The 12796-nt window shown below is 51.1% G+C and overlaps 1 protein-coding gene across 3 annotated transcripts in view; it reads right to left on the reverse strand.

Annotated features, from left to right (window-relative positions):
* The window catches only part of FBXL20 (F-box and leucine rich repeat protein 20), a 136826-nt gene that overhangs the window by 92935 nt on the left and 31095 nt on the right, over window positions 1–12796 (reverse strand). The window contains exon 1 of one of the 3 annotated variants that reach the window (XM_038754535.1): window positions 11753–11844. The exons of the other annotated variants lie outside the window; for them this stretch is intronic. Within the exon in view, the coding sequence (XP_038610463.1) occupies window positions 11753–11806 (54 nt within the window). The 5' untranslated portion in view covers window positions 11807–11844. Of the gene's footprint in view, window positions 1–11752; window positions 11845–12796 lie in introns of those variants that run through there. 3 annotated transcript variants of the gene reach the window in all.

The following is a 12796-nucleotide window of genomic DNA, read 5'->3' on the forward strand; positions in this document are numbered from 1 at the left end:
TAGTACAGTGCTCTGCACATAGTAAGCGCTCAATAAATGCGATTGATGATGACCGGGTAGGGGCCTGCGAGTCGCAAGGTTTGCTGCCGTTTGTCTGCTGCATGGGGACAGGGTAGGGGCCCGGGAGTCACAAGGTTTGCTGCCATTTGGTTTTGTTCTCTGTCTCCCCCTTTTAGACTGGGAGCCCACTGTTGGGTAGGGCCTGTCTCTATATGTTGCCAATTTGTACTTCCCAAGCGCTTAGTACAGTGCTCTGCACATAGTAAGCGCTCAATAAATGCGATTGATGATGACAGGGTAGGGGCCTGGGAGTCACAAGGTTTGCTCCCGTTTGTCTGCTGCATGGGGACAGGGTAGGGGCCTGGGAGTCACAAGGTTTGCTGCCATTTGGTTTTGTTCTCTGTCTCCCCCTTTTAGACTGGGAGCCCACTGTTGGGTAGGGACTGTCTCTATATGTTGCCAATTTGTACTTCCCAAGCGCTTAGTACAGTGCTCTGCACATAGTAAGCGCTCAATAAATACGATTGATGATGACAGGGTAAGGGCCTGGGAGTCACAAGGTTTGCTGCCATTTGTCTGCTGCATGGGGACAGGGTAGGGGCCTGGGAGTCACAAGGCTTGCTGCCATTTGGTTTTGTTCTCTGTCTCCCCCTTTTAGACTGTGAGCCCACTGTTGGGTAGGGACTGTCTCTATTTGTTGCCAATTTGTACTTCCCAAGCGCTTAGTACAGTGCTCTGCACACAGTAAGCGCTCAATAAATGCGATTGATGATGACCGGGTAGGGGCCTGCGAGTCGCAAGGTTTGCTGACGTTTGTCTGCTGCATGGGGACAGGGTAGGGGCCCGGGAGTCACAAGGTTTGCTGCCATTTGGTTTTGTTCTCTGTCTCCCCCTTTTAGACTGGGAGCCCACTGTTCGGTAGGGCCTGTCTCTATATGTTGCCAATTTGTACTTCCCAAGCGCTTAGTACAGTGCTCTGCACATAGTAAGCGCTCAATAAATACGATTGATGATGATGATGATGACAGGGTAGGGGCCTGGGAGTCACAAGGTTTGCTGCCGTTGGTCTGCTGCCTGGGGACAGGGTAGGGGCCCGGGAGTCACAAGGTTTGCTGCCATTTGGTTTTGTTCTCTGTCTCCCCCTTTTAGACTGGGAGCCCACTGTTGGGTAGGGCCTGTCTCTATATGTTGCCAATTTGTACTTCCCAAGCGCTTAGTACAGTGCTCTGCACATAGTAAGCGCTCAATAAATGCGATTGATGATGACAGGGTAGGGGCCTGGGAGTCACAAGGTTTGCTCCCGTTCGTCTGCTGCATGGGGACAGGGTAGGGGCCCGGGAGTCACAAGGTTTGCTGCCATTTGGTTTTGTTCTCTGCCTCCCCCTTTTAGACTGTGAGCCCACTGTTGGGTAGGGACTGTCTCTATATGTTGCCAATTTGTACTTCCCAAGCGCTTAGTACAGTGCTCTGCACATAGTTAGTGCTCAATAAATACGATTGATATTGACAGGGTAAGGGCCTGGGAGTCACAAGGTTTGCTGCCATTTGTCTGCTGCATGGGGACAGGGTAGGGGCCTGGGAGTCACAAGGCTTGCTGTCATTTGGTTTTGTTCTCTGTCTCCCCCTTTTAGACTGTGAGCCCACTGTTGGGTAGGGACTGTCTCTATATGTTGCCAATTTGTACTTCCCAAGCGCTTAGTACAGTGCTTTGCACATAGTTAGCGCTCAATAAATACGATTGATGATGACAGGGTAAGGGCCTGGGAGTCACAAGGTTTGCTGCCATTTGTCTGCTGCATGGGGACAGGGTAGGGGCCTGGGAGTCACAAGGCTTGCTGCCATTTGGTTTTGTTCTCTGTCTCCCCCTTTTAGACTGGGAGCCCACTGTTGGGTAGGGACTGTCTCTATTTGTTGCCAATTTGTACTTCCCAAGCGCTTAGTACAGTGCTCTGCACATAGTAAGCGCTCAATAAATGCGATTGATGATGACAGGGTAGGGGCCTGCGAGTCGCAAGGTTTGCTGCCGTTTGTCTGCTGCATGGGGACAGGGTAGGGGCCCGGGAGTCACAAGGTTTGCTGCCATTTGGTTTTGTTCTCTGTCTCCCCCTTTTAGACTGGGAGCCCACTGTTGGGTAGGGACTGTCTCTATTTGTTGCCAATTTGTACTTCCCAAGCGCTTAGTACAGTGCTCTGCACATAGTAAGCGCTCAATAAATACGATTGATGATGACAGGGTAGGGGCCTGGGAGTCGCAAGGTTTGCTGCCGTTTGTCTGCTGTATGGGGACAGGGTAGGGGCCCGGGAGTCACAAGGTTTGCTGCCATTTGGTTTTGTTCTCTGTCTCCCCCTTTTAGACTGTGAGCCCACTGTTGGGTAGGGCCTGTCTCTATATGTTGCCAATTTGTACTTCCCAAGCGCTTAGTACAGTGCTCTGCACATAGTAAGCGCTCAATAAATACGATTGATGATGACAGGGTAGGGGCCTGGGAGTCACAAGGTTTGCTGCCATTTGGTTTTGTTCTCTGTCTCCCCCTTTTAGACTGGGAGCCCACTGTTGGGTAGGGACTGTCTCTATATGTTGCCTATTTGTACTTCCCAAGCGCTTAGTACAGTGCTCTGCACATAGTTAGCGCTCAATAAATACGATTGATGATGACAGGGTAAGGGCCTGGGAGTCACAAGGTTTGCTGCCATTTGTCTGCTGCATGGGGACAGGGTAGGGGCCCGGGAGTCACAAGGCTTGCTGCCATTTGGTTTTGTTCTCTGTCTCCCCCTTTTAGACTGGGAGCCCACTGTTGGGTAGGGCCTGTCTCTATATGTTGCCAATTTGTACTTCCCAAGCACTTAGTACAGTGCTCTGCACATAGTAAGCGCTCAATAAATACGATTGATGATGACAGGGTAGGGGCCTGGGAGTCACAAGGTTTGCTGCCGTTGGTCTGCTGCCTGGGGACAGGGTAGGGGCCCGGGAGTCACAAGGTTTGCTGCCATTTGGTTTTGTTCTCTGTCTCCCCCTTTTAGACTGGGAGCCCACTGTTGGGTGGGGCCTGTCTCTATATGTTGCCAATTTGTACTTCCCAAGCACTTAGTACAGTGCTCTGCACATAGTAAGCGCTCAATAAATACGATTGATGATGATGTTGATGACAGGGTAGGGGCCTGGGAGTCACAAGGTTTGCTCCCGTTTGTCTGCTGCATGGGGACAGGGTAGGGGCCTGGGAGTCACAAGGTTTGCTGCCATTTGGTTTTTTTCTCTGTCTCCCCCTTTTAGACTGTGAACCCACTGTTGGGTAGGGACTGTCTCTATATGTTGCCAATTTGTACTTCCCAAGCGCTTAGTACAGTGCTCTGCACATAGTAAGCACTCAATAAATACGATTGATGATGACAGGGTAGGGGCCTGGGAGTCACAAGGTTTGCTGCCATTTGTCTGCTGCATGGGGACAGGGTAGGGGCCTGGGAGTCACAAGGTTTGCTGCCATTTGGTTTTGTTCTCTGTCTCCCCCTTTTAGACTGGGAGCCCACTGTTGGGTAGGGACTGTCTCTATATGTTGCCAATTTGTACTTCCCAAGCGCTTAGTACAGTGCTCTGCACATAGTAAGCACTCAATAAATGCGATTGATGATGACAGGGTAGGGGCCTGCGAGTCGCAAGGTTTGCTGCCGTTTGTCTGCTGCATGGGGACAGGGTAGGGGCCTGGGAGTCACAAGGTTTGCTGCCATTTGGTTTTTTTCTCTGTCTCCCCCTTTTAGACTGTGAACCCACTGTTGGGTAGGGACTGTCTCCATATGTTGCTAATCTGTACTTCCCAAGCGCTTAGTACAGTGCTCTGCACATAGTAAGCGCTCAATAAATGCGATTGATGATGACAGGGTAGGGGCCTGCGAGTCGCAAGGTTTGCTGCCGTTTGTCTGCTGCATGGGGACAGGGTAGGGGCCCGGGAGTCACAAGGTTTGCTGCCATTTGGTTTTGTTCTCTGTCTCCCCCTTTTAGACTGGGAGCCCACTGTTGGGTAGGGCCTGTCTCTATATGTTGCCAATTTGTACTTCCCAAGCGCTTAGTACAGTGCTCTGCACATAGTAAGCGCTCAATAAATACGATTGATGATGACAGGGTAGGGGCCTGGGAGTCGCAAGGTTTGCTGCCATTTGTCTGCTGTATGGGGACAGGGTAGGGGCCCGGGAGTCACAAGGTTTGCTGCCATTTGGTTTTGTTCTCTGTCTCCCCCTTTTAGACTGGGAGCCCACTGTTGGGTAGGGCCTGTCTCTATATGTTGCCAATTTGTACTTCCCAAGCGCTTAGTACAGTGCTCTGCACATAGTAAGCGCTCAATAAATACGATTGATGATGACAGGGTAGGGGCCTGGGAGTCACAAGGTTTGCTGCCATTTGGTTTTGTTCTCTGTCTCCCCCTTTTAGACTGTGAGCCCACTGTTGGGTAGGGACTGTCTCTATATGTTGCCAATTTGTACTTCCCAAGCGCTTAGTACAGTGCTCTGCACATAGTTAGCGCTCAATAAATACGATTGATGATGACAGGGTAAGGACCTCATTCGCTCCCACGGCTTCAACTATCATCTCTACGCTGATGACACCCAGATCTACATCTCTGCCCCTGCTCTCTCCCCCTCCCTCCAGGCTCGCATCTCCTCCTGCCTTCAGGACATCTCCATCTGGATGTCCGCCCGCCACCTAAAGCTCAACATGTCGAAGACTGAGCTCCTTGTCTTCCCTCCCAAACCTTGTCCTCTCCCTGACTTTCCCATCTCTGTTGACGGCACTACCATCCTTCCCGTCTCACAAGCCCGCAACCTTGGTGTCATCCTCGACTCCGCTCTCTCATTCACCCCTCACATCCAAGTCGTCACCAAAACCTGCCGGTCTCAGCTCCGCAACATTGCCAAGATCCGCCCTTTCCTCTCCATCCAAACCGCTACCCTGCTAATTCAAGCTCTCATCCTATCCCGTCTGGACTACTGCACTAGCCTTCTCTCTGATCTCCCATCCTCGTGTCTCTCTCCACTTCAATCCATACTTCATGCTGCTGCCCGGATTATCTTTGTCCAGAAACGCTCTGGACATATTACTCCCCTCCTCAAAAACCTCCAATGGCTACCGATCAATCTGCGCATCAAGCAGAAACTCCTCACCCTGGGCTTCAAGGCTCTCCATCACCTCGCCCCCTCCTACCTCACCTCCCTTCTCTCCTTCTACTGCCCAGCCCGCACCCTCCGCTCCTCCACCACTAATCTCCTCACTGTACCTCGCTCTCGCCTGTCCCGCCATCGACCCCCGGCCCACGTCATCCCCCGGGCCTGGAATGCCCTCCCTCTGCCCATCCGCCAAGCTAGCACTCTTCCTCCCTTCAAGGCCCTGCTGAGAGCTCACATCCTCCAGGAGGCCTTCCCAGACTGAGCCCCTTCTTTCCTCTCCCCCTCGTCCCCCTCTCCATCCTCCCGTCTTACCTCCTTCCCTTCCCCACAGCACCTGCATATATGTATATATGGTTGTACATATTTATTACTCTATTTATCTATTTATTTATTTATTTTACTTGTACATTTCTATCCTACTTATTTTATTTTGTTGGTATGTTTGGTTCTGTTCTCTGTCTCCCCCTTTTAGACTGTAAGCCCACTGTTGGGTAGGGACTGTCTCTATGTGATGCCAATTTGTACTTCCCAAGCGCTTAGTACAGTGCTCTGCACATAGTAAGCACTCAATAAATACGATTGATTGATTGATTGATTGATTGATTGATAAGGGCCTGGGAGTCACAAGGTTTGCTGCCATTTGTCTGCTGCATGGGGACAGGGTAGGGGCCTGGGAGTCACAAGGCTTGCTGCCATTTGGTTTTGTTCTCTGTCTCCCCCTTTTAGACTGTGAGCCCACTGTTGGGTAGGGACTGTCTCTATTTGTTGCCATTTGTACTTCCCAAGCGCTTAGTACAGTGCTCTGCACACAGTAAGCGCTCAATAAATGCGATTGATGATGACCGGGTAGGGGCCTGCGAGTCGCAAGGTTTGCTGACGTTTGTCTGCTGCATGGGGACAGGGTAGGGGCCCGGGAGTCACAAGGTTTGCTGCCATTTGGTTTTGTTCTCTGTCTCCCCCTTTTAGACTGGGAGCCCACTGTTGGGTAGGGACTGTCTCTATTTGTTGCCAATTTGTACTTCCCAAGCGCTTAGTACAGTGCTCTGCACATAGTAAGCGCTCAATAAATGCGATTGATGATGACAGGGTAGGGGCCTGCGAGTCGCAAGGTTTGCTGCCGTTTGTCTGCTGCATGGGGACAGGGTAGGGGCCCGGGAGTCACAAGGTTTGCTGCCATTTGGTTTTGTTCTCTGTCTCCCCCTTTTAGACTGGGAGCCCACTGTTGGGTAGGGCCTGTCTCTATATGTTGCCAATTTGTACTTCCCAAACGCTTAGTACAGTGCTCTGCACATAGTAAGCGCTCAATAAATACGATTGATGATGACAGGGTAGGGGCCTGGGAGTCGCAAGGTTTGCTGCCATTTGTCTGCTGTATGGGGACAGGGTAGGGGCCCGGGAGTCACAAGGTTTGCTGCCATTTGGTTTTGTTCTCTGTCTCCCCCTTTTAGACTGGGAGCCCACTGTTGGGTAGGGCCTGTCTCTATATGTTGCCAATTTGTACTTCCCAAGCGCTTAGTACAGTGCTCTGCACATAGTAAGCGCTCAATAAATACGATTGATGATGACAGGGTAGGGGCCTGGGAGTCACAAGGTTTGCTGCCATTTGGTTTTGTTCTCTGTCTCCCCCTTTTAGACTGGGAGCCCACTGTTGGGTAGGGACTGTCTCTATATGTTGCCAATTTGTACTTCCCAAGCGCTTAGTACAGTGCTCTGCACATAGTTAGCGCTCAATAAATACGATTGATGATGACAGGGTAAGGGCCTGGGAGTCACAAGGTTTGCTGCCATTTGTCTGCTGCATGGGGACAGGGTAGGGGCCTGGGAGTCACAAGGCTTGCTGCCATTTGGTTTTGTTCTCTGTCTCCCCCTTTTAGACTGTGAGCCCACTGTTGGGTAGGGACTGTCTCTATATGTTGCCAATTTGTACTTCCCAAGCGCTTAGTACAGTGCTTTGCACATAGTTAGCGCTCAATAAATACGATTGATGATGACAGGGTAAGGGCCTGGGAGTAACAAGGTTTGCTGCCATTTGTCTGCTGCATGGGGACAGGGTAGGGGCCTGGGAGTCACAAGGCTTGCTGCCATTTGGTTTTGTTCTCTGTCTCCCCCTTTTAGACTGTGAACCCACTGTTGGGTAGGGACTGTCTCTATATGTTGCCAATTTGTACTTCCCAAGCGCTTAGTACAGTGCTCTGCACATAGTAAGCGCTCAATAAATGCGATTGATGATGACAGGGTAGGGGCCTGTGAGTCGCAAGGTTTGCTGCCATTTGTCTGCTGCATGGGGACAGGGTAGGGGCCTGGGAGTCACAAGGCTTGCTGTCATTTGGTTTTGTTCTCTGTCTCCCCCTTTTAGACTGTGAGCCCACTGTTGGGTAGGGACTGTCTCTATATGTTGCCAATTTGTACTTCCCAAGCGCTTAGTACAGTGCTCTGCACATAGTAAGCGCTCAATAAATGCGATTGATGATGACCGGGTAGGGGGCTGCGAGTCGCAAGGTTTGCTGCCGTTTGTCTGCTGCATGGGGACAGGGTAGGGGCCTGGGAGTCACAAGGTTTGCTGCCATTTGGTTTTGTTCTCTGTCTCCCCCTTTTAGACTGGGAGCCCACTGTTGGGTAGGGCCTGTCTCTATATGTTGCCAATTTGTACTTCCCAAGCGCTTAGTACAGTGCTCTGCACATAGTAAGCGCTCAATAAATGCGATTGATGATGACAGGGTAGGGGCCTGGGAGTCACAAGGTTTGCTCCCGTTTGTCTGCTGCATGGGGACAAGGTAGGGGCCTGGGAGTCACAAGGTTTGCTGCCATTTGGTTTTGTTCTCTGTCTCCCCCTTTTAGACTGTGAGACCACTGTTGGGTAGGGACTGTCTCTATTTGTTGCCAATTTGTACTTCCCAAGCGCTTAGTACAGTGCTCTGCACATAGTAAGAGCTCAATAAATACGATTGATGATGACAGGGTAGGGGCCTGGGAGTCACAAGGTTTGCTCCCGTTTGTCTGCTGCATGGGGACAGGGTAGGGGCCTGGGAGTCACAAGGTTTGCTGCCATTTGGTTTTGTTCTCTGTCTCCCCCTTTTAGACTGGGAGCCCACTGTTGGGTAGGGCCTGTCTCTATATGTTGCCAATTTGTACTTCCCAAGCGCTTAGTACAGTGCTCTGCACATAGTAAGCGCTCAATAAATGCGATTGATGATGACAGGGTAGGGGCCTGGGAGTCACAAGGTTTGCTCCCGTTCGTCTGCTGCATGGGGACAGGGTAGGGGCCCGGGAGTCACAAGGTTTGCTGCCATTTGGTTTTGTTCTCTGTCTCCCCCTTTTAGACTGTGAGCCCACTGTTGGGTAGGGACTGTCTCTATATGTTGCCAATTTGTACTTCCCAAGCGCTTAGTACAGTGCTCTGCACATAGTTAGTGCTCAATAAATACGATTGATATTGACAGGGTAAGGGCCTGGGAGTCACAAGGTTTGCTGCCATTTGTCTGCTGCATGGGGACAGGGTAGGGGCCTGGGAGTCACAAGGCTTGCTGTCATTTGGTTTTGTTCTCTGTCTCCCCCTTTTAGACTGTGAGCCCACTGTTGGGTAGGGACTGTCTCTATATGTTGCCAATTTGTACTTCCCAAGCGCTTAGTACAGTGCTTTGCACATAGTTAGCGCTCAATAAATACGATTGATGATGACAGGGTAAGGGCCTGGGAGTCACAAGGTTTGCTGCCATTTGTCTGCTGCATGGGGACAGGGTAGGGGCCTGGGAGTCACAAGGCTTGCTGCCATTTGGTTTTGTTCTCTGTCTCCCCCTTTTAGACTGTGAGCCCACTGTTGGGTAGGGACTGTCTCTATTTGTTGCCAATTTGTACTTCCCAAGCGCTTAGTACAGTGCTCTGCACATAGTAAGCGCTCAATAAATGCGATTGATGATGACAGGGTAGGGGCCTGCGAGTCGCAAGGTTTGCTGCCGTTTGTCTGCTGCATGGGGACAGGGTAGGGGCCCGGGAGTCACAAGGTTTGCTGCCATTTGGTTTTGTTCTCTGTCTCCCCCTTTTAGACTGGGAGCCCACTGTTGGGTAGGGACTGTCTCTATTTGTTGCCAATTTGTACTTCCCAAGCGCTTAGTACAGTGCTCTGCACATAGTAAGCGCTCAATAAATACGATTGATGATGACAGGGTAGGGGCCTGGGAGTCGCAAGGTTTGCTGCCATTTGTCTGCTGTATGGGGACAGGGTAGGGGCCCGGGAGTCACAAGGTTTGCTGCCATTTGGTTTTGTTCTCTGTCTCCCCCTTTTAGACTGGGAGCCCACTGTTGGGTAGGGCCTGTCTCTATATGTTGCCAATTTGTACTTCCCAAGCGCTTAGTACAGTGCTCTGCACATAGTAAGCGCTCAATAAATACGATTGATGATGACAGGGTAGGGGCCTGGGAGTCACAAGGTTTGCTGCCATTTGGTTTTGTTCTCTGTCTCCCCCTTTTAGACTGTGAGCCCACTGTTGGGTAGGGACTGTCTCTATATGTTGCCAATTTGTACTTCCCAAGCGCTTAGTACAGTGCTCTGCACATAGTTAGCGCTCAATAAATACGATTGATGATGACAGGGTAAGGGCCTGGGAGTCACAAGGTTTGCTGCCATTTGTCTGCTGCATGGGGACAGGGTAGGGGCCTGGGAGTCACAAGGCTTGCTGCCATTTGGTTTTGTTCTCTGTCTCCCCCTTTTAGACTGGGAGCCCACTGTTGGGTAGGGCCTGTCTCTATATGTTGCCAATTTGTACTTCCCAAGCACTTAGTACAGTGCTCTGCACATAGTAAGCGCTCAATAAATACGATTGATGATGACAGGGTAGGGGCCTGGGAGTCACAAGGTTTGCTGCCGTTGGTCTGCTGCCTGGGGACAGGGTAGGGGCCCGGGAGTCACAAGGTTTGCTGCCATTTGGTTTTGTTCTCTGTCTCCCCCTTTTAGACTGGGAGCCCATTGTTGGGTAGGGCCTGTCTCTATATGTTGCCAATTTGTACTTCCCAAGCACTTAGTACAGTGCTCTGCACATAGTAAGCGCTCAATAAATACGATTGATGATGATGATGATGACAGGGTAGGGGCCTGGGAGTCACAAGGTTTGCTCCCGTTTGTCTGCTGCATGGGGACAGGGTAGGGGCCTGGGAGTCACAAGGTTTGCTGCCATTTGGTTTTTTTCTCTGTCTCCCACTTTTAGACTGTGAACCCACTGTTGGGTAGGGACTGTCTCTATATGTTGCCAATTTGTACTTCCCAAGCGCTTAGTACAGTGCTCTGCACATAGTAAGCACTCAATAAATACGATTGATGATGACAGGGTAGGGGCCTGGGAGTCACAAGGTTTGCTGCCATTTGTCTGCTGCATGGGGACAGGGTAGGGGCCTGGGAGTCACAAGGTTTGCTGCCATTTGGTTTTGTTCTCTGTCTCCCCCTTTTAGACTGTGAACCCACTGTTGGGTAGGGACTGTCTCCATATGTTGCCAATCTGTACTTCCCAAGCGCTTAGTACAGTGCTCTGCACATAGTAAGCGCTCAATAAATGAGATTGATGATGACAGGGTAGGGGCCTGCGAGTCGCAAGGTTTGCTGCCGTTTGTCTGCTGCATGGGGACAGGGTAGGGGCCCGGGAGTCACAAGGTTTGCTGCCATTTGGTTTTGTTCTCTGTCTCCCCCTTTTAGACTGGGAGCCCACTGTTGGGTAGGGACTGTCTCTATTTGTTGCCAATTTGTACTTCCCAAGCGCTTAGTACAGTGCTCTGCACATAGTAAGCGCTCAATAAATGCGATTGATGATGACAGGGTAGGGGCCTGCGAGTCGCAAGGTTTGCTGCCGTTTGTCTGCTGCATGGGGACAGGGTAGGGGCCCGGGAGTCACAAGGTTTGCTGCCATTTGGTTTTGTTCTCTGTCTCCCCCTTTTAGACTGGGAGCCCACTGTTGGGTAGGGCCTGTCTCTATATGTTGCCAATTCGTACTTCCCAAGCGCTTAGTACAGTGCTCTGCACATAGTAAGCGCTCAATAAATACGATTGATGATGACAGGGTAGGGGCCTGGGAGTCACAAGGTTTGCTGCCGTTGGTCTGCTGCACGGGGACAGGGTAGGGGCCCGGGAGTCACAAGGCTTGCTGCCATTTGGTTTTGTTGTCTGTCTCCCCGTTTTAGACTGTGAGCCCACTGTTGGGTAGGGACTGTCTCTATTTGTTGCCAATTTGTACTTCCCAAGCGCTTAGTACAGTGCTCTGCACACAGTAAGCGCTCAATAAATGCGATTGATGATGATGATGATGGTGCCAAATTGTACTTCCCAAGCGCTTGGTACGGTGCTCTGCCCACAGTAAGCGCTCAATAAATACGACTGAATGAAAATGACCCGAAACAGTGCCAAACCAGACGTGCATGGTCAGACTGCTCTTTTACCAATTAGCTGCCTGGGAAACACATCCGGAGATGAACCTTTGCTCAAAGGCCCCAGAATCCTGGAGCTACAGAGTCCACTTAAAAAACAAACAACGACAATAACAAAAACTCCCCACAAAACAACATCCACCGCCCCCCCCCTCCCCAAAATAACCAAATCTCCCTACATCCCTCCTACCCGCTCCAAGCTGCTCCAGTGGGTGTAAACACTGAGTTCCCGGCTCTGCCACATGTCTGCTGTGTGACCTTGGGCAAGTCGCTTAGCTGCTCTGGGCCTCAGTTCCCTCATCTGTAAAACGGGGATTAAGAGTGTGAGTCCCACGTGGGGCAGGCAGGACACGTCCGACCTGATTAACTCGCATCTACCCTAGCGCTTCGAACCAGGTTTGGCACCCAGTGAGTGCTTATCGAGTACCACGATTAGTCTTCTTAGTCTACACTTTTAGGGACAAATTTCCGGACTGCGGAGTGCCCCGAAGAGAGGATATTGCAGCTTCTGTTCCAGCTGTCCTCAATGCTAGCTTGACTGGCTTGCTGGGGGGTGGAAGCGGAGATGAAGATAATAATAATAATAATAATAATAATGGCATTTACTAAGCGCTTACTATGTGCCAAGCACTGTTCTAAGCGCTGGGGAGGTTACAAGGGGATCAGGTTGTCCCACGGGGGGCTCACACAATTTTAATCCCAGCTCTGCTGGAGAAGCAGCATGGACTGTGGGACAGAGACGGGCTTGGGAGTCAAAAGTCCTGGGCCCCAATCCCAGCTCTGCTTATTGTGTGACTTCGGGCAGGTAGCGGCTCCGTGCCTCAGTTTCCTCACCTGTAAAATGGCTATTTTCTCCCTCCTACTTGGCCTGTGAGCCTCATGGGGGACAGGGGACTGGGTCCAACTTGATGAACTTGTACACGGGATGAACAAAAAACCCAACAGACCTGGGGAGTTTGACCCTGCCGTTAATCCCTCTTGGTAATAACGATGGCAGTTATTAAGTGCTTACTACGTGCAAAGCACTGTTCAAAGCGCTGAGGAGGATACAAGGTGATCAGGTTGCCCCACGCGGGGCTCACAGTCTTAATCCCCATTTTCCAGATGAGGGAACTGAGGCCCAGAGAAGTGAAGTGACTCGCCCGACGTCACACGGCTGACAAGCGGCGGAGCCGGGACCCATGACCTCTGACTCCAAAGTCTGTGCTCTTTCCACCGGGCCACGCCGCTTCTC

This window comes from Tachyglossus aculeatus, chromosome 11 (assembly GCF_015852505.1).
Source record: "Tachyglossus aculeatus isolate mTacAcu1 chromosome 11, mTacAcu1.pri, whole genome shotgun sequence".
Classification (NCBI taxonomy): domain Eukaryota; kingdom Metazoa; phylum Chordata; class Mammalia; order Monotremata; family Tachyglossidae; genus Tachyglossus; species Tachyglossus aculeatus.